Genomic DNA, 22,872 nt, shown 5'->3' with positions numbered 1-22,872 from the left:
AGCTCCAGAGCATTTCTCTGCCTAAAGCGAGAGGGAATCAGACACCCCTCGCTCTCAAACAAATTGCAAACCAAAATGCATAACTCATGGCAAGGCAGGATAGTCCAGCTCCATCACTGACTGACAGCTCGCTTTAGTGGGACTGGCAGCGAGCGAGTCTGGATCTGCCAAGCACAACAAGAAACCCAGGCCTGTTTATGGACATAACAAGCGCAGTGGGGAGGCAGCAGCTGCCCATCCAGAGGCTCTCAGAGGCTAATAGAGCACATCCATTCAGATTACACACAGCAACTGCAAAACAGGGCCTGAGGCGACTGTACAACTCATAATCTCAATTACTTTCTCACTGATTCACTTTTCGAAATGCTGTCTTCTTCATTAGGGGTCGCCACAGCAGAATGATCCGCCAATCTAAATTATGAACTAAAAAATAGATAAAAACTAAGAAGGATGTGTTAAAGATGTGTTAAAGGGCACCTTATTTACAGTTTTTAGGATTTAAGATAAGTCTGATGTGTTTCCAGAATGTGTCATTTAATGAAAGAACAATCATAGTAATACCAGAAATTGACTACAAGAATTCAGAATCTTTATTATTCAACTGGCAAATTACAAACAACAGGAAAAGTAATGAGGGCCTTGCTATATTTTTGTTAATAAAAATATTACTATAACCACTGCTCGATACTCAATATAATATAATATGATATAATATAATATGATATAATAAAAAATAATATAATATAATATAATATAATATAATAATTAATATAAATAATATAATAAGATATAATATAATATAATATAATATAATAAGATATAATATAATATAATATAATTAATATAAATAATATAATAAGATATAATATAATATAATATAATATAATATAATATAATATAATATAATATAATATAATATAATATAATATAATATAATATAATATAATATAATATAATATAATATCTTATAATATAATAAGATATAATATAATATAATATAACTTAATATAAAATAATATAATATAATATAATATAATATAATATAATATAATATAATATAATATAACTTAATATAAAATAATATATTATAATATAAAATAATATAATATAATATAATATAATATAATATAATATAATATAATATAATATAATATAAAAGAATATAATATAATATAACATAATATAATATGATATAATTTAATATAATATAATATAATATAATATAATATAATATAATATAATATAATATAATATAATATAATATAATATAATATAAAATAATTTAATATAAAATAATATAATTTAATATAATATGATGAAAGTGGCAAAAACTGCCTCATTTGTGTTTCCTCAGGAATTAAACTAAAACAAAGTTTAACAAAATGTACCAAAGAAAGTTACATCCACAAGTCTTCTTGGCTGAATTTATTTATTTTAATCATATTTTAATCTGCGTTTAATTAAAACAAACAAACAAAAAAAAGTTCCCCCAGTGACTTTTGACTGAAATGAGTTTTTTTGTCACTATATTTGAATTGTTGCTTTCAAGTGTTTACAAAAATGTTAAACATACCGGAAAAAAGTGGAAACCATAGCAATACCTGAGAGACGCAGCGTACTTTCCTCTCGTCCTGCCCTGGTCATATGGTAACCAAGAGCCAATTAAATATGCATGAGATGCGAGTGTAAGACCTGGGTGTCAAAGCCATCCAGATATCAGATGACTTCTTGACGACAGAGAAGACTGTAGAAAGAAAGAAAATCCAACAAGTAAAAACCATAACATTGCTGCTTCAGATGAAACACACCTGGTAAGTTTTTACTAGCCTAAACAGAAATAATCATGTACTGTAATTGAAAGTGTAATTCCAGTATGTGAAATGTGTATTCGTCTACCATGTTTTATTACCCATTAAATTAGTTTGAAATGGATATTATTTCAATCTAAAATAATAATAATAATAATAGAATCCAAACTTCTTTGTTCATTGTAATCTTCAATACAAATAATCAAAGATATCCACATGTATCTATGGCAAAATGGCATAATAAATCCAGAAATGATTGGACAGTAACAACTGGATTTCAGTACTGCAGATGAGTCTTATTTCTGTGAAACACTTGTCGGGTTTTCATCAGATTATTGGAGGTGTTCTGCATTATTGAAGTGTTTGTCTGCACCTTGACACAGAGAGCACCTAATGAAACTGCTCAAGACTCCACCGCACACTACATGCATTTTTATTACGACTTTTAGGTGTGGAAGGAAAATGCTGGTTTATTTAAAATAGCAGTACTCTTATTTGTGTTTTAAAAGACAGCAAGGATGGAGGCATATGAGAAAGAGGCGATCAAACGCATCCGCAGACACAGTCAGAGCGTGCTTCATGATCTGCTCATCAGAGGATTTAAAGATGAAGTCAAAGATGTAAGTGTTATATATTTGCTCATATTTGATCAGTTGCTGCAGGGCATAATGCTTTACCATCTGTTTAAATCATTTGATTTGTAACAATTGCTAATGTAGGGAAAACTTTTTATATAAAAATGTTTTCCTAATGCCATGAAAAAACAGCATATGAGCTATAAAAGATTTTATTTTTTAAAGTTTGGTTAAATATGACCTATTACACCCCTTTTTACAAAATGTAAGTCCTTATAGTGTCCCTACACTGAAAAAAATCATTCAAAGATGATTCCTTGGATTTACTCAATTTTTTTACGTTAAGTTGTTGTAAACAATTTATTTGCGCTGAATTTAAACAAACAAATTAAGTTGAACATTATTAAACTTAATTTGTTTGTTTAAATTCAACACAAATAAATTGTTTGCAACAGTTTTGCATGCAACACTTTTTTCAGTGTAGAGTGTGTATGTGAAGTTTCAGCTCAAAATACCCCACAAATAATGTTTTATAACTAGTTTTATAATGTTTTATAACTAACCTTTAAAACTACTACTACTTTTAGGCTTTGATCCTAATTGTGTTATTTTGGTGACTATCTCTTTAAATTTAAATGAGATTGTTGCTCCCAGCCCTGTTTTGAAAAGAGTGTGCATTAGCATAGTAGCAGATTAAGACCCCGTTTACACTATTGCGTTTTAGTTTGAAAACGCATAAGTTTTGCTACGCGGTTACGACATCCGTCCACACTACGCCGGAGTTTTCGAGCGCCAAAAACGGAGCGTTTTGGAAACGCTGGAGAGGCCGTTTTCATTCTGAAACGCTGCTGCTCCGTCTCAGTGTGGATGGGGAAAAACGGAGACATCTGAAAACGGAGGGGGGGCTGCTGAGATTCGCTACCTGGTTGGGGCTTTTGTGTGATCCTTCCCTTGTTCGTCAAGCCCCTATCACATGACTATAACATATGGCTTTAACGCTACCGGGAAACAGCAGACCAGCCTTCACTGTAAACAACAACACAGACACAGAAATGGGAGCGTTGTTTGCATTATTGTCTGTTTTAGGCACCATTGTGCAGTTATTCATTTGTTACGTTTAGTAACAACTGGACCTCGTCGTCTGTCCACAAAAATACCTCTCTTGCTTTCTTTGCTACGGCATTCATTGTTCAACCGGCGTTTGTTGACAAACAATAACCAAATGCCAAGCGAGACAGATGCTTTCTGTTTATACTAGAACATGCATGCCCAGAGTGTGCGAATGGTCACGTGATACACGTTTTTGGTGGTGTAGTGTGGACGGAGATATGTTCAGAAACGCTAGGTGAAGCGCTAGTGTGGATGCAGATCGTTTTTGATCTAAAACGCCGTTTTCAAATTAAAACGCACTAGTGTAAACGGGGCCTAAAATTGGCTACTTCTCACTCAGGGCTGTCTATAATGAGGGAGAGATCATTACCAATGGTTGGGGCTTTTCCCCTTTGAGTGGTTCTGCAGATTGTTTTTTTTTAACTTATGAAAAGGGCCAGACGGAATCTGCGGGCATTTTTTTGCTATTTCTGCTGAGAATTTTGGTAAAAATCTGCTGAATTATTTTGGAAGTATCCAGCGCAATATCATAGCTAAAACCCAATATAATAAATAAAAAGTAATAAATTACTGAATAAAAACTGAATAAATTCAATTTACACATTAACTCAAGTAAATAAGCAGAATTAATAATGGGCTAAAAATCTGCAGAAATCTAGTTTACTAGTTAGGTTTGTCCACATTTGACCCAAAGTAATGTAGAAACAAATCCCTTTAAATATGGTAGGCTAAGCATATAGTCTATTCGAATCTAATAACATGTAGGTGCTTATAGTCAACGATGACTAAAGGGGACTATCACACTGAGTAACTCTTTATTCTGCTTATATAAAGTTTAATCCTAGACATATGTAACCTTGTAAGGGATTCCTCATGTGTTGTGTGTGATCGCAGACTCGTCCTACAGGCCGCAGAGCCACCAGACCTCTCACTCCATCATGGCGTCAGTCTCTGGACAGTGTTTTCACACGTAAAGGCAGCCTCTTTCTGCTGGATGGAAACAACGCTGTGGAAATCATCAAAGTAAAGCAACACATGCTGCACTGGCAAACTGTCATTTATTCATTCGTTCATTCAATCTATTGTTCTTCGTTCGTTCATTTGTTCGTTCACTGATTCGTTCATTCGTTTTTGTTTGTTTATTCATTTGTTTGTTTGATTGTTCATTCATTTGTTACTTCATTCATTCGTTAGTTCAGTTGTTCACTCGTTTCGTCCGTTCAATCATTCGCTTGTTCATTCAAATATTTGTTCCTTCATACCTTGGTTCATTTGTTTATAAATTTGTTCGTTCTCTCATTCATTCATTAATTAATTTGTTTGTTCGTTCATTCCTTGACCTGTTTATTCTTTCGTTCATTCATTCGTTGATTCGACTGATGCAGTAATATATTATATTGTGTATGTGTGTGTGTGTGTGTGTGTGTGTGTGTGTGTGTGTGTGTGTGTGTGTGTGTGTGTGTGTGTTTTAAATAATGCTAAATCTATTTTGAAACTATGAGGCTCAAAAAAAGTATTTCAACCGTCATATATACCTATTAAAACATATTTCGGAATTTATTTAAGGCTCAAGAAAATACATTTCCAACCTCACAATAGAATGCTGATGGAGATTTCAAATTATTTCATATCGTATTAAGCCAATTATGCGAAACAAATACAGTGACAGTCAGATATTTATTTATACATACTTTTTTTTGTAAAATTAAATATTTTTGTAAATATGTTAATGTATTTTCTTATAAAATAATTAAAAATATTTACATAATTTAAAATATTACAAATTATATTGTATACATATCTCTTTGGGTGTGTCTGTGTGTGTACGTGTTAAGCAAATATGGAAAAAAATCACAGAAGAAAATATATTTATATTCATTTTTAATGATTATATTTTAGTAAATGTATTTTGATCATTTTTGTATATTCAGAAGTATATACATATTAAATGTCTTGGGCTTGACAAGTAACATTTTTCCTTCTATTATAATCTGTGCAGCCTGACAGGTCAATCCAGCCAGTGCTCAGAGGACGGTTGAGTGACTTGTACCTTCCTGCGATCACAGGAACCACATCAAACCTGCAGGCAGCAAAGGCCAAACTCAGTCACTCATGCCCTTATCTGAGCTCCAGCAGACGCCGAGGCTCCACTTCCTCAATCGGCTCACAGAAACTTCCAGACTTCAACAGCAAACAGGTGATAACAGCCTAAAGCTGTCTGAGCGTACGCTGAGTTCTTAGTTCTCAGTTCTTAATAAGAGTCTATAATGTTTCACTGGATCTTCATTAAATATGTGTTAAAGTTAGGGCTGTCTGTAAAATTTATAAATTTAATTTATTACACAATATTCTGCTTAATCTAATTAAATGATGTAAATTAAGGATATCAAGTTTAACTGAGAAATTACCACCAAAAATACATTTTATATGCATCTTTATTCAGTTAAATGTAAAAGTAGATCTTTACTAAAGAAATCTCTTTATTCAACATAGATTTAAAAAAAATTGCAGTTTTAATTTTTTATATTATTATATCATTATATTTTATAAAAAGTCATATTTTTTCAGAAGCTGCATTTAAACTGGTATATATATACAATATATATAATGTTGGTATAATGTTTTTAACCAAACAATTTTATATATATGTTTAGAATAGTTTGGTTAAAAACATTATACTAACATTTCTGCTACAAAAAAGCTGAGTAAATGATGACAAAGATTTCTTTTTTTTTTAAGAAACCTAATACAACACTGTCATTTATTGATTCAGCTGTATAGGAAACTATTTATTTATTTATTTGCTTATTTATTTAACCAAATTTATGTATTTGGTTACTTATTTATTTGTTTTTTAATTTACTTATTAATTTACGCATTTATTTGTTTATTTGTTTATTTATTTATTTGTATATTTATTTATTTACTTATTTATATATTTATTTACTTATTTATCCATTTATATATATATATATATATATATATATATATATATATATATATATATATATATATATATATATATATATATATATATATATATATATTATTATATATTTCTATTTACTTATGTATTATTAATTTACTTATTTATGCATTCGTTTTTTAAACATATTTATGTATTTACTTATGTATTTATTTATCTATTTATTTACTTATGTATTCATTTGTGAGTTTATTTATTTATTTACATATTTATATATTTTTTATTTATTCATTTATTTACTTATTTATGTATTTTTTTGTTTATTCATTTATTTGTGTGTTTATTTGTTTGTTTATTTATTTGTGTGTTTATTCGTTTGTTTATTTATTTGTGTGTTTATTTGTTTGTTTAGTTATTTATTTATATTATATTTTCTGAATTTAAAAAAGATATTTGCTATTATGCAGTGTTGTTATACACACACACATATGTATTTGAGAAAACGCTTATTTGTATTTATAATTTAAACATTTTTATCTTTTACAAATTGTATATAAATATGTAAATATTTTGGTTTTGTAAGTTTTTTGTATTTTATTTACAGTATATATATACACAATATTTATACAAAGTGAATACACACACATTATATAAATGCAAACGTTTATTTTGAATGCGATTTATCGTGATTAATTGTTTGATAGCACTAAAGAAAATACATGAACTAGTAACACTGGATGAAAATCTATTTGATGTCTAAAAAGGCTGAGGCATATTTTAAAAGTTTCTCTGGACACATTGGAAATATTTCTTGACTGTCATAACAACAAACAAAAATTACAACACAATTTTATTAATCCCAATTTAATTTCAGTAGCAAGTTTAAAGAAACTACCACTACTGCTTTCCAGTATCACTACAGAAAATATATACAGATATATATTTACTGCAAATGGAAAGAATCAAGTTAAAAATGTGCATTTTCTGTCACCATAATGATTTTCGAAAGAGTTACCCGTGAGAGCTCTTTGTCTCCATACTGTCTTCCAGAGTTTCCTCAAAGCGCAGAAGGAGTCCAAGAAGTCAAATGTGACGGTGACGATGACGTACCTCGGGCAGGGTCTTCCTGGAAGCGCTCGGGATGAGATGAAAGTGCTTCAGCAGATCTGTGGAGGAGAAAACATCTGTGTGTTTAAAGGATTCGTCCAACCCGGAGGTGAAGTTCACTATCCTGTTACCACACTCAATATACCGCTCCAGATCTTACGCCTAAGCCTTTTTAAAATAACAACAACTTAGAGAAATATAGAAGAATACAACATAAGAAGAATACAGCATTATGTGTAGTAAGAATTTCAAATATGCCGAACAAAATAGTTTTGCAAAAATTTATAATGCAAATATTTTTGATATAAAAGGAACTAATGTAATGACATTAAATACAATAAAATGACAATAATACATTTGGTATTATCTGTAGGGATTAATTTTTTATTTTTTTTTGTAATAATGAACGAATCCATAAATAAATATATACAGTATATTAAACATTAAAACTTAAAAATCTGTGGATTTTAGTGGAATAATTTTAATTAAACAATGAACACTTTACATAAATAAATAAATAAATAAATAAATAAATAAATAAATAAATAAATAAATAAATAAATCACGGTGGCTCAGTGGTTAGCACTGTCGCCTCACAGCAGGTCACTGATTCGAGTCCCGGCTGGGTCTGTTGGCATTTCTGTGTGGAGTTTAGAAATTGTCCTAGTGTTCACATGGGTTTCCACGTGAACACTAGGTGAGGTTTCCCCCACAGTCCAAAGACATGCACTATAGGTGAATTGAATAAACTAAATTGGCTGTAGTGTATGAGTGAGTGTGTGAATGTGAGTGGGTGTTTTTCAGTACTGGGTTGCAACTGGAAGGGCATCCGCTGCGTAAAACACATGCCAGAATAGTTGGTGGTTCATTGCGCTGTGGTGACCCCTGATAAATAACGGACTAAGCTGATGGAAAATGAATGAATGACTGAACGAATAAATAAATACTTTTATTTAAGTTTAACAGTTTTAAATCCAATGAGAACAACTTGGTACATTTATATGGGAAGAAAATAAACAGGGGTCTAATAATTCTGACTTCAACTGTATATCAAAATCTATAAAACATATACTGCATATTTATATACAGTTGAAGTCACCCCCCCACCCCAATTTCAAAACATAATAGTTTTAATATCTAATTTCTACTGACTGATTTATTTTATTTTTGGTATAATGACAGCAAATAATATTTTACTAGATATTTTCAAGACACTTCTATACAGCTTAAAGTGACATCTAAGGCTTAACGGTAATTAGGCAAGTTATTGTATAACAGTGGTTTGTTCTGTAGACTGTTGAAAAAATATTTGCTTAAAGGTGCAAATAATTTTAACCTTAAAATGGTTCATAAAAAATTAAAAACTGCTTTTATTCTAGCCAAAATAAAACAAATAAGACTTTCTCCAGAAGAAAAAATTTTATCAGACATACTGTGAAAATTTCCTTGCTCCGTTAAACATCAGTTGGAAAAAAAAAAAAAATAATAAAAAAAATCAAAGGGGGGCTAATAATTCTGACTTCAACTGTGTGGGTTAATACAAGCATAAACAATAAGGTATTAAGAAACCTAATTTGTACTTGTTCTCAATAGAGCAGTTTCAGTTCACATCTCAGAGACACCTGGGCTTCCCCTTCAGCGCTACTATCTTTGTGAATGGACTGATGACCACGAGGATCAGCTCCTGCTGCGAGTACAGATACGCTCCTGGCTTTCAGCAAGGCCGCAGGAGCTGCTTCAGACTGACACGACTAAATGGAGGAAAACCCTGCTACAAGTGAGATCAAGAAAACATTTTTTTTTGCAAACACGATATGGATTGCCATTGTAAAAATGTTTTCCTTTTACAGGTGTGTGAATTCTAGGCATGGAATTGGCGCCCCTGCGATCAATCGTGCAGCTCCAACCTCGACACGAGCCGTCAATTCCAATGAAGGTGTGTGTTGATGCAATACTGTTGATTTTCTCTCTGATGTTTTTAAAGTAATGATTCAGGGTGCAATATTTCCTCAACGCTTCAAGGTAATCAATGGTGCACCAGCCATATGGCGGCACATATGGCAGGGTTGAGTCGGGTCAGTAGCTGGATGGGAGACCACCTGAGAAAAGTAGAGCTGTGTTCAAAATCACCTGATACCCTTGTTCATCATCACCAACATTAGTCTAGTAATATAGTCCACTCAAAATAGAGAATGGAAATGAGACACTGAATTAATAGTTTGTGCTTGCTGTTTCATAAAGTGTATAGCTGATAATGATGTGGATAGATTTAAAGAGATCCCTGCAGGCACAGGACGTCATATTGACGTTGTACCCCCATCGTGATGGGGACATTGGATTTTGTTTGGAAATGAAAATCAGGTTGACGTCAAAACGTAGCGTCAGGCCAATGTCCAACCTAAAGTCAACCAAATATCAACATCTAATCATGTTACACCTTGACATTTTGTGGACAATACCACTATGACCTCTACCAGATGTTAGATTTTGGTCACTTTCCAACAAAACCTAAAATCAACCAAATATCAATGTAATTGGACATCATTTTTGGACATCATAATAATGTTTTCCTTAGATGCTGGTGTAACAGAGGCCAGCTAGTAGGTGCTGTGCAGGTAAACCTCACTCCTCTGACCTCTAAAGGTGCTCTAGCGACAGACGCTAGAGGCCATGATCTTTAGCCTCCTTGTTAGAGCAACCGACTCCCATGCGGAAGGTCGCCGGTTCGATCCCAGCTCGGAGCGGGTTGGGTGGCGTAGGACCGGAGGGGTTACATTGGTGCCGTGACCCGAATGGGAGTGAGGTTTAGGGGGGTGAGTGTAACGGAGGCCAGCTAGTAGGTGCTGTGCAGGTAAACCTCACTTCTCTGACCTCTAAAGGTGCTCTAACGACAGACACTAGAGGCCATGGTCTTTAGCCTCCTTGTTAGAGCAACCGACTCCCATGCGGAAGTTGCCGGTTCGATCCCAGCTCGGAGCGGGTTGGGTGGCGTAGGACTGGCGGGGTTACACTGGCTAGACATTGAATTTTGGTGACCTGACGTCATGACCTGAATCTAACCTAATATTACCCCCCTATGATGTTGTGTCCCTGTTGGGATAGTTCATCCAATAATAAAATCTTTGTCATGATTTATAATCACCCTTCACTTGTTTAAAACCTAATTGAGTTTCTCTCTTATGTCATAACGCAAAATAAGGGATTTCGGGGAATGCTGGTTGTTGGTACCCATTGACTCTCATAGTATTTTATTTTCCCACTATGGAAGGCAATAGCTGCATTTCCGTTGTCGGGCCAGTGGATGCCAAGGCTTTTATTGGGCTGGGCTGGGCCGGGCCAGTCGCCCAGGAGGTTAAGCAGTGAGTCCGAAATCATGTCGTGTTTCCACTGTCGGGCTAGTAGTTTGCAGCGCGTCATGAAAACCCCGCCCCCAGAACACTCCCTGAATCAAACGTCACACAGCCTGTCCACTTCAGCAGGAATCAGGCAGATAAGTCACACCATCACATCATCACGAAACGATTAAAATGAAGACAACCGAAACAAACAAATGACACGCTACTGTACAGCATTATACATTATATGTACATTATATGTCTATTCACACGTGCCTGTGTGTTCTCATTCATCATTTTCTTTATCTCGTCGACCAATGTTGGCATCGAACATTGAGTGGTCTCGCCACTAACGGAGGGACCCAGCGGTTACAAAATCAACTTGGGCTGCATTCCAGTCCAATGTTTTACGCTAGCTGCCCTCCATCTCGTTCCTTCGGATGTAAATCAGTAATTATGTTACACAAGTGTCCACTACTTGCAGAACATCTGAATGGGTTTTAACGGAATGCCCTATGAGCACTTGGGAATTACACTGTTGTAACATCACAACTGCATTGCATTCTGGGACACATACACTCACTGGCCACTTTATTAGGTACACCTGTCCAACTGCTCGTTAACACAAATTTCTAATCAGCCAGTCATGTATTATTTTGTGGGGGATATTTTCTTGGCACACTTTGGGCCCATGAGTACAAATTGAGCATCGAGTGACGCCACAGCTTACCTGAGCATTGTTGTTGACCATGTCCATCCCTTTATGACCACAGTGTACCCATCTTCTGATGGCTACTTCCAGCAGGATAACACCCCATGTCATAAAGCGCAAATCATCAAACCATCATGACTTCACTGTGCTCAAATGGCCTCCACAGTCATCAGATCTTAATCCAATTGAGCACCTTTGGGATGTGGTGAAACAGGAGAGTCGCTTCATGAATGTGCAGTGATGCTATCATGTCAATATGGATCAAAATCTCTGAGGAATACGTCCGGTACCTTGTTGAATCTATGCCACAAAGGATTAAGGCAGTTCTGAAGACGAAAGGGGGTCCAACCTGGTACTTGTAAGGTATACCTAATAAAGTGGCCGGTAGGTGTAGGTGCTAGAGTGGATATATGAAGCCGACTTGCTCTCTCTGTCAAAATTAAGAGACTGATGTCCATTTAAGCATCCCTCCTTCACTTGATGAAGTGGAACTCACTTTAAAATGGAAGCAGGGAATCCTCAGAGGGAACAAGGGAAGGGAAGTTCACAAGTGCATGATTAATGATAGACTGGAACGTTTAACAACCAGCTCCAAATCAGCTTTCCTAAAGTTTCTAGGGCCCTATCCTAACTGGCATTGTTCATGTGCGATTGTAATCTTCTATTTGTAGTCATGTGTACACATGTAGGATGAGTCTATGAAACTATAGGATGCCAGTTATGTTTCCCAAAGGCCAATTTTTTTTAACAGCAAGCCATTCTGAGGGAGAGTGCATGTGCATTAAATGCATTACATCGTATTAAATCAATGACGGTAAACAAAGAACATGAAGTTGTATGTTGTATTTTCAGTACTTTTGGTACTTTCAAGCAGACTACCACCTGCAGACCACTGCCATAGGGTATCCCATCTGTTATTTTAGCTTTCATAAGGATGCTTGTGAGTGCCCTATCTGGAGCTATCCACCCACAATGTGCCCTTCTAATGATCCTCCCCCGAGTCAAGCCCCACAGCAGATTCTACCCAACAGTCAAAAGTAGCATTACATCAAAATGTGGTCTGAGATAAAGACTGCAAGGCTTTTAACAACCCCTAGCAACCCTGAAAACCTTGATTAGTTGGTTTTTGGCTTAGGATTGTTTGATTAAAGTTCCTGACCCTCCAGGAATTGTGCTTGAGTCCACTGCTCTAGCCATTGAATGAGCATCTGACATACCGTCATAACTGCAGTGCATTATTGGATCGAATGAGTGCCCTTGAATATGTCCATCGAAGATGTCAGACACCCCTACAATGATTGCGCCTACAAATAGTACCTTAGTTAAGGGCACGGGGAGGCTGTTTCAGCCTTGATTAGTGTGGGAAGAGGCTTTTGGGAGGCCAGAGGGAGTGCTTAACCTGCATCTGTTTGGGTCTTAATACCAGGGGCCTCATGCACGAAGACTTGCGTGGAAATCTTACTAAAAGCTGTAAATGTGTGTACGCAGAAAATAATTCAGATGTATGAAACACTGCGTACGCCGAATCTCACGCATATTCGTTTGTACATCTGAATGAACGTGAAACTGAGCGCAACATGCACGAGCACAAAACCCCTCCCTGCCTCCTCCCCCGTATGAATATGCTAATGACTATGCTAATGGCAAAACCCAACGAAAAAGCAATGGCAAAATCAAGCAAAAAGAGAAACTTTGAACAGAATGTGAAATGGAGGTGCTGCTTTCGGAGGTAGACCGGAGAAAAGCGGTGTTATTTGCAAGTTTGTTCTCCGGAATTAACAACAAAACAAAAAAGCTGATGCGGTTAACACAGTTGGGTCTGAACATCGCACTGAGTGCATTAAAAATAGAAATAGTGTGGTTTATATCTGTTAAATGTTGCAGCACCCTTCAGTCTCAGTGGCGCACCTCGTAAGACGCACGTGATCATGTATTGACACGTTCGAGCATAAACTCGGCTCGAATCCAGCGTCTGATGAACTCTTTCTTCTTTTTTTCCCCACTACATATCAGATTTTGCCCACTATTTATCACGAGAAAGACAAGTAGGAATCATCAATAAGTTTGTGCATCATATTTTATTTGCACATTTATTGAATGGAAATGTTTCTGATTCACGCATGCAAATTCATCTTCAGATAGTGTCTTTATAGCAATGTGCGTGCGGTAGATTGCTCAGATTACATTGGGAAAACAGGCGACCGCTGCAAATTGCGCTTTAATGTTTAGCTGGTCAAATGTATGGTATGGAAACCTTACATACCTACTAGATGAACCCGTCTCATACAGCTGCCATTGCAAGGCTCAGACACTTTGTAGAGAGGAATTTAACACAACTGCCTCTAGGAGTCGCCAATGGAAATAAAACAGACACGCACAAAAAATGTGCGTATGCCAGCCAGAAAGCTGCCGTGAAGCTGCGCACATTCCCACGTTCAGTTCATTCTTAGTAAATCCAAACGTGGGCGATTCTGAGCGTGAAACCTGGCGTACGCAAAGTTTTTGTGCATACGCAGCGTTGATACATGAGGCCCCTGGTGACTGTGGAGGCCAGTGAACTCATCGTCATGTTCAAGAAACCAATCTGAGATGATTTGTGCTTTATGCCATGGTGCATTATCCTACTGGAAGTAGCCATCAGAAGATGAGTACACTGTGGTCATAAAGGGATGGACATCAACAATACTCAGGTAGGCTGTGTCGTTGACACAATGATCAATTGGAACTAATGGTCCCATTGTGTGCCAGGAAAATACAACATTACACCACCTACAACACCCCAACAACATTACACCACCACCAGCCTGAACCGTTGATACAAGGCAGGATGGATCCATGCTTCATGTTGTTGATGCTAAATTCTGACCTTAATGTCGCAGGAGAAATCGAGACTCATCAGAACAGGCAACGTTTTGCCAATCTTCTATTGTCCAATTTTGGTGAGCCTGTAATGTAGCCTCAGTTTCCTGTTCTTAACTGACAGAAGTGACACCCGGTGTGGTCTTCTGCTGCTGTAGCCTATCCGCCTCAAGGTTCGACCTGTTGTGTGTTCAGAGATGCTGTTCTGCATACCTCGGTTGTAACGGGTGGCTATTTGAATTACTGTTGCCTTTCTATCAGCTCGAACTAGACAGGCCATTCTCCTCTGAACTCTGGCATCAGCAAGGCAGTTGAGCATTGTACCTAATAAAGTGGCCGTTTTTTGTGTAGAGTCAAGTTAGAGCTTGGACTCTTGGATTAAATTTGGGCTAGATAGATGCTGCGCCCTTGCGGCGAGTGAGAAGACTCTTCCTGGGATATTTTTTTTTGAAACTGCATAGTAATGTGTGATATAAATGCAATAATTCAATCTTTCCCCTCTGTCCAGGTGTTATGGAGTCGTGTCCGTCTTCCCCTTTATTCGTCCCTCTTGGAATGGAAAGATCTGTGCAGAAGACCAGAAAACTGTCTAAAGATGGAGGTGCTTTGTCAACAGACAGTGAAGACATGAACGGCAGCTTGAAAGAACGACGACCTCACAAACGCCACAAAGGACCACGCAGCCAACGAGGAGAGGGCAAAGCTTCGGAGGACTCGCAAGCACATGGAAAAAACGAAGCTGAAGACAAATCGCCTTCCATAGCCAAAGAGCAACTGCAAACATCAGCCAAAAAACATAATCCAGTGACAGAAAATAAAAGCAAAGTGGCAGGTGAGTGCAAGTCTGATGTGGTTATAATGCCCGTGAGAGGACAAGGCCATTGCATATAGAGCTGCATGCCAGGTCAACGCAAAAGCTACCTCAAGATGAAGCCTTGTTGTAAATCATTAGCTTGTATTTTATTTTATAGACAGCACTATCAGGACAGTTGCATTTCTCAAGATTCATTGCAGGAAGGAAAAACGCAGAGCAAGCGGGATGGGGAGAAAGCGACGGATCCTTCACAATGGAATGGAAAAAGCAGGAACAGGGGAAGACTGAGGGACTTCTATGAAGAATGTGTTGAAATGAGCACTGGTCTGGAATCAGGCCTAGACCAACAGAGGTGGTTCAAAGTAAACAGTGAGTCAAGAACTGCGGTTCATTGCTCACAGACAGGGTTTCCCCTGAGTCTTTTAGCCTGATTTACAGGGAGTCAATCATTTTACCATAAAGGTTATTAGAAAAAGTCGTTTTTAATTCAAACGTAAGCCGAGGTTAGTGGGAAGTTTTAAGGACACGAGCAGTGCTTGAATGCAAAAACAAAACACAACTACTTTGTTTAACGTTTAGTTACAAAAATAATAACAATTTGGTCACAGTAAAAAATATATGTTAATTATCATTTCCGTATTTTGTGATTCACAAGTGTTTCCCGTTTCTGTTTTCACACTTAGATATTGCTTGATAATAATAGCAGAGTGGGCATTGTGTACCAGGAGAGAACCCAGATGTAATGGGGTACGAGATCAGGTAGTTCTCAACAGCTTCCCCTGGTAAAGGAGGAAAGGGGGAGATGGGGTGGATGGGGGGATTCTTCAGAAAAACAATGATAAGTTGGGCTGTTTATAGTATGTTTGGAATGATCCGATTGGCTTACTAATGATTACAAGTGAGAGACCAGCCCCGATCAATCATATCACATGCTCCTTTCGAAATTAATTTGTGAAACTTCACTTATGGATGTGAATTGCATCATTGAGATGTTGATCTCTGCTCTGTCGACTTTTGATGCTGAAAGTTCAACCCTACAGTTTAACAGAGTTACTTTTAATTGACATTTTAGTTTTTTTGAAATGATATAATGTATAAGATATAATATATAAAGAATTGGGTCTGTAAAATTACAGAATTTTAACTGGGAGTTTATTGCAAGGTTTTTGTACTGTAAATATACAACCCAACCCAGACAAAAAGTCACTTTAAGCTGTAAAAAAAGTCACTTAGATTAAATAAAAAATAATAATAAATAAATAAATAAATAAAAACACGAATTTCAAAATACGGAAAACATTATTAAAATATTAAACATTACTGTAATAATACAGTAGGTAAAAAGAAGCAGATCCTTAAAGGGATGGTTCACCCAACGCTGAAAATCCTGTCATCATTTACTCATGATTTACTTGTCACAAACCTGTTTCAAGAGTTCACACTTAGCTGATGATTTATAAAAGCTTGTTTGGCATGCTGTCCCGGGAGAGAGCCCCGAGCTCAAAGGCTCCTCGAGCCCGGGGCTTCCTCCCGTTGGCAGAGCGAGAGGGGAGTCTGAGCTCGGTGGATCTCAGAACTCCCTTGCTGCGGTAGCAAAGGGAACACAAGGGATTAGACAAAGCTTGATTGTTAGGTATGTTGAATGTCTTTGGATGGTGGGAGGAAACCGGAGAACCCGGGGAAAACCCACACGGACACGGGGAGAACATACAAACTCCTCACAGAAACACCCACCGGTCCTGTGGAACCAGGGCTGGCAGTGTTCTTGCTGTGGGGCTCACAGTGCTAACCACTGGGCCGCCGTGCCGCCCAATCAGAGGTAAAGGAGGAGAATAGGGGAGGAGGGGGGTTTCTTCCAAACGAGGATAAAGTGAACTGAAAACTGTGGCTATTTATAGTAGCTTAGGGCTCATATGATTGGAAGATAGTGATTAATCATAAGCACGTGATCCTCTCGAAATTAGTTTATATATAAACTTCACTTAAATTTTTTCTTAAAATTGCTGAAAAACTGTAACCCTTGACTTCCATAGTACTAGTTGCAATATAGGCTCATTCTGAAAGCATAGCCCTATATACATTTCTGGAGATCAAGAATTATGTAGCCAGAGGTACATATGGCTGCATTTCATTTTTAAAACGCACACTACGGGGTGGTATGACGCCGTTTCTTTTTGCGCCTACCAGCTAACCGCTTACCTCCATGTGGACGTTTTCCGGCTATCAGTTTGACCAGTAGCTCACTATGTACATCGGCAGACTCAAGACGCAGAGAATTGATGACCACGATGAGTCCGGTGAAGAATGGTTCCAGAAAGTGGATAAGACAAAAAAAAGAAGCCAAAAAATATAATCAACAAGTAAATAACAGGGCGAGAATTGTGTAAAATCTGAAAAACGTGGTAAAAATCAGGCGAGCGCTTTTCTTTTTTTGGATTGCGTCTTAAACTGTGGGTTGGGTTTAATGAAGTGGGTGGGTGGGTCAATCGGTGCTTTTGAAAACACTATTGGTTGGGTTTACAGAAGGAGGAGGGTGGATCAGTCGATCGGTTGGTCACTCAGTTGATAGCGGCCTCTGGTGGATTTACGTGAGAACAGCAGGCACGAGTGGCACTCACAAGATATTTGACATCTCAAAAAGCGTACACAGCGGCCTCTGGTGAACTAAACAAAAACTGCAAAAAAACATACCCCTGGGATGTATTTGGCGCTATCCAGAAATGTATATAGAGGTACGTTTACAGAATGAGCCTGGGTTGTTTTTTTTTTACTATGGAGGTCAATGATTATAACATTTTTCAAAATAACTAATTTGTTGTGTTTAACAGAAAATAAAAAGGAACTCATAAAGGTTTGAAACCAATTGAGGGCGAATACACAATGGGTAAATTTTCATTTTTGCGTGAACTATCCTTTTAACAAGACGTGCTATGATAACTACAATGTTAATGATGGTGGTTTTAAAAGGGACATAGTAGCCTATGTGTGCCATAATGAGTACATTTATATTAAGGCAGTATTAAAGAGTTGAATTAGAACTGATTTAGAAAGGAAATTACAACCCAATACTGCTTGCATGTTTTCTTAATAATCCAGTTCATTTAATACTGACACGTTGTTGTATTATATTTGACTATTTTCATTTGGAACTTTATAAAACTAAACCAAACGATGAGATCATTCATAAAGACATGATCAATCTGGCATCAGTGCCAAGACAGCTATATTAAATTATATTGCAGTTGAATAAATTATAGAGATTTCAGTAGATTACAAAGCTGATGTATTGGCAGGAATATACAAAACATTTTTTGGGAGGAGGTGAGGTGATATAAGATATTATTTGATTCTAAAAACTTATTTGTAATTGTATTTTGTATTATCTGCTAGAATCTGAGAGGAACAAAATCAAGGAGCAGATCACATCAGGACTCACAGGCTCGGCATCAGAAGTAGAACTGAGTGCAGAAAGTGACAGCGACGCCACAGAAGCAAGGATACCTAAAATTAATAACAAGCAAGGTCAGTATAAGCTCATCATGCTCTAAATTGTGGCATGATATGGGTCATTTAAGATGTCCCATTTTGGTGTCTACATCAAATGAAACGTACAAAAGGGATTATATTTACATAGAAAATGTTTTTTTTTTATATAATGCAAGTAAATGCTTGTTTGATTTCTAATAAATTTTGTGAAAAGAAAATGTTGTAAATTCTAAAATAAAAATGTAAAAAAAAATAAATGTTGAAAATAATATGGGGGAAACATTGTTTGTAAAACAAAATAAAAGAGGATTATTCTGACCTGTGATTATAGGAAATTTGATAACATTTACAATTATTAAAACTTATTGGATAATGGCAATGTAAATGATTTGTGATCTTTTAATTTGTCATAAAAGAAAATTTGCCCGTATGTATGAAAGTAACATTAAATGAAGTTTCACCATGGTTTAATGCACTGAAAAAAATGATTCATTGCATTTATTTATTTATTTATTTTAATTAAGTGGTTGCAAACTACTTTTATGGGCTGAATTTAAACAAACAAATGAAATTCAGTAATGTTCAACTTAATTTGTTTATTTAAATTCAGCTTATATCAATAGTTTGAACTATTTTTTTGTGTGCGTGTGCTTGAAGGCCCTTTTTTTCTTAGTCCCCCAGAAATAATTCATTTATTCATATTCCTCCGGCTTAGTTCCTTTATTCATCAGGGGTCAACACAGCGGAATTAACCGCCAACTTATCCAACATGTTTTACACAGCGTATGCCCTTCCAGCTGCAAACCAGTTCTCCCCCTCCTCAAAAAAAAAAAAAAATGTATGCAATATATACAAATTATTATACAATCATGACATGCTTTAATTTCTTTTTTTTTCTTTTTTTTTTTTACAGTAAGTGAAGATGCAGAGGATGTTACATCTGAGCAAGACTTACAAAAACAGGTCATCTGAAATCAAATAATTTTCTTCTACAAAAGTTCCTATAATGCTTTTTTTTCTTTTGGAGAAAGTCTTATTTATTTTCATTGGAATAAAACATAATTAAAACTAGAAATATGTATATATATTTTTGATTGCCTAATAAATCACTGTTGTCCAATGATTTGCCTACCTAACTTGTAGTTAATTAACCTACTTAAGTCATTAAATGTCACTTTAAGCTTAAGACTAGGATCTTGCAGTTATTTACTGTAAATTATATGCTCCTAATAGAATCAAATTAGTATATAGTATAGTATATAACAGCAAAAAAACAAAAAAAAACAGGTGTTACACTAAAATACTATGGTAATTTATATTTAAATTTACACTACATAATGTAGTATCATTAGTAACTATCATGAACTAATAATAATTAGGATAGTATTTTCAGCCTTTACTACAGTAAACTATATATATAGTTTACTGTATATATATATATATATATATATATATATATATATATATATATATATATATATATATATATATATATATATATATACAGTATAGACCACCTCTCCCTCAGTCATCTTTCCATCAAGCAAATTTCTCGCGTTTGTCTAATTGGTTGGGGACGTCACGACCAAAGCAAGAAGTGGCAGTAACGCACCAAAAAGTTTGTTGTCAACTACTGAAAAACAGGAAGAAAAAGAAATCGTCATTCTCGCCATCATATGGATTTACTTTCATTGGCTAGACACGGGCCTCACAGCTCTGTGAATGTCGGTGCCGTCACTTATTGATCCGTGATTGGTAAATGTAGCTTGTGTTGACGCTACTATGCTACTTGACTAATAAAATAGCTTTGCTACTAAGCTAAGCTAGTAGCCTCACTACTTGTAGGGTCACTACTTGCAGCTCTCGGACTGATTTTAGTAGCCTAATGCTTTCAGAGGCAGAGAGGATTAACATAATTGGTAGACGTAGTGCGCCGCAATCAAACCGGAAAACCAATCAAAAGCATCAGAACAGAAGGCATCATGCTTTACTAAATGGCCTTAGTAGAAGGCATCATGCATATCAAAAACAGGCAAAGCACTCATTTTCTTGTCGGCTTAGTCCCTTTATTAGTCCGGGGTCGCCAGAGCGCAATGAACCGCCAACTTATCCAGCAAGTTTTTACACAGCAGATGCCCTTTCAGCCGCAACCCATCTCTGGAAAACACACACACACACACACACACACACACACACACACACACACACACACACACACACACACACACACACACACACACACACACACACACACAGGACATTTTAGCCTACCCCAATTCACCTGAACCACATGTCTTTGGACTGTGGGGGAAACCAGAGCACCCGGAGGAAACCCACACGAACGCAGGGAGAACATGCAAACTCCACACAGAAACGCCAACTGAGCTTAGGCTCAAACCAGCAACCCAGCGACCTTCTTGCTGTGTGGCAACAGCACTACCTACTGCGCCACTGCCTCGCCGACAGGCAGAGCAACAGATTAATAATATTCAACATATTTAGATGTAACCCCATTTTTTAATCTTTAACATTTTTATAAATAACTGTATTTTAATTATACATTTTTTCTCAATAACTATAACAATTTACTGTTACTTTTAAATTACTTAACGCTGCTATATGTAACTAGGTACTCCCCAACACAGTCCACTGGAAAGCAATGCATTTATTTCACATGCTTCAAGAAATAATTAAGAGTCTCAAAAAAGAGAACATTTTAGTTATTCTGTAATCCGAGAATGTTTTATTAAAAACAAGCTGTCTTTGCTTCAGATGGATGCCATGGCAGAACTGCTGAGCAATTCTGATCAAGTGGAGCAACTGGTTCTAAGAAACACGGGTCTGACAGATGAACTGCTGAAAAGCTTGGCAACAGCGCTCAAAAGAAGCCCATCCGAAGTCACAGTGATTAACCTAAATCTGAACCAAATCGGACCTCCTGGAATCACTGTTTTACTAGACCTTCTCCAAGCCAAACCACACATCAAAGAACTACTGTGCGTTTCTGCCTAAAAATAAGCTGACTGCTCTGATAAAGAAACCCTTGAAGGTCGTTATAAATCATAATGAATGATGAATGTCCTTTTCTTTCTTCTTCAGATTGTTTGGAAACCAACTTGGAGATCTTGGAGTGCAGACCCTGCTTAGCGGATTGGCTGAACTTCAAGATAAAACTGCAGCGCCGCATGGAAACTCTGAACAGATCCACTGCTCTCCGGCTAACAGTGCCATCCTAGAGTTAGACTTAGGTGGAAACGGAATTGGCAGCGATGGCCTGAGAGTTCTGGCCACGTTCATGAGATATCATTCCCACCTTCAGTATCTGGGCCTGGCACAAACATCTTGTTCAGACATGGAGGCCTGGACGGTCTTGTTTGAAAGCCTCAAAGTGAACACCGTGCTGACGCATATCATTTTAGATGAAAGCAACCTCGGCGATGATGGTGTTAAATTGTTTTCAGAAGCACTGCAATCAAACAAGAGCCTGAGAAAGGTGGAATTGGATAATAATGGCTTCAGTGATGTTGGAGGACATTATCTCCTGGAGGCTCTGTGCCTTAGGGGAAAAGGTTCCCTGAAGAACCTGAGCCTGGAGGGAAACTACATCAGCACCGCACTGATGGCGAACATACAGCAGGAGCTGGAGTCTCTATAAAATGAGAACTATCATCAATTACGTTTTGCTTTACAATTCAAACTGCAGACGGGATGTAAATATGTGCCCAGAGCTACGTTTTTGCATGAAATATGATTCTTGGGTGATGTTTCCTTGCAGCTTGCAATGACAAATCCATTAGAGGTTGATGTCTTCATTTTTTGAAAATCTCAAATATGTTACTGAGCTGCGTTTTTCTGATATGTGCCATTTACATGTCCAAGCAGGCGGGGCTTGCCGTGCATATATTATCTTGTGACCGACTGACCTAAAACCTTTCCTAAACTCAACCGATAGTGTTTACAAAAACAAAAAATCAACTTGCGATTGACTGACCTAAACCGAACCGCTAGTGTTTTCAAAAGCAAAAGATCTACTTGCGATTGACCAACCTAAACCCCTCCCTAAACGCAACCAATAGTTTTTTTAAAAGCAAAAAATCAACTTGCGATTAACCAACCTAAACCCCTCCCTAAACTCAACCA

At 36.6% G+C, this 22,872-nt stretch overlaps 1 protein-coding gene and 1 long non-coding RNA gene across 5 annotated transcripts in view; one reads left to right on the top strand and one right to left on the bottom strand.

The window, feature by feature from the left end:
* LOC141385670 (uncharacterized) overlaps positions 1–1,745 on the bottom strand; it is a 33,778-nt gene extending 32,033 nt beyond the window's left edge. Inside the window, exon 1 of the long non-coding RNA XR_012406496.1 lies at positions 1,602–1,745. This is a non-coding gene — a long non-coding RNA (uncharacterized lncRNA). The remainder of the gene's footprint in view (positions 1–1,601) is intronic.
* LOC110439792 (uncharacterized) lies at positions 1,669–22,562 on the top strand. 4 transcript variants are annotated; one of them, XM_021476358.3, is made up of 13 exons: positions 1,669–1,811; positions 2,318–2,428; positions 4,388–4,516; positions 5,493–5,690; positions 7,470–7,635; positions 9,120–9,303; positions 9,377–9,462; positions 14,941–15,264; positions 15,436–15,615; positions 18,637–18,768; positions 19,646–19,695; positions 21,505–21,728; positions 21,832–22,562. In XM_021476358.3, exons 2-13 carry the CDS (start codon positions 2,327–2,329, stop codon positions 22,385–22,387), a joined length of 2,331 nt encoding a protein of 776 aa, XP_021332033.2. In that variant the 5' UTR covers positions 1,669–1,811; positions 2,318–2,326; the 3' UTR covers positions 22,388–22,562. The 4 variants fall into 4 exon arrangements, 3 of the variants coding, with proteins under 3 accessions (XP_021332033.2, XP_073807732.1, XP_073807733.1); XR_012406485.1 differs by having other exon boundaries at positions 1,695–1,811; positions 15,404–15,615; XM_073951632.1 differs by having other exon boundaries at positions 1,712–1,811; positions 9,125–9,303.
* Positions 22,563–22,872: the final 310 nt, after the last annotated feature.

Source organism: Danio rerio, chromosome 5 (genome assembly GCF_049306965.1).
Source record: "Danio rerio strain Tuebingen ecotype United States chromosome 5, GRCz12tu, whole genome shotgun sequence".
In the NCBI taxonomy this organism is placed as follows: domain Eukaryota; kingdom Metazoa; phylum Chordata; class Actinopteri; order Cypriniformes; family Danionidae; genus Danio; species Danio rerio.
The sequence above is the reverse complement of the archived record's forward strand: the minus strand, read 5'-3'. Positions and strand labels throughout refer to the sequence as shown.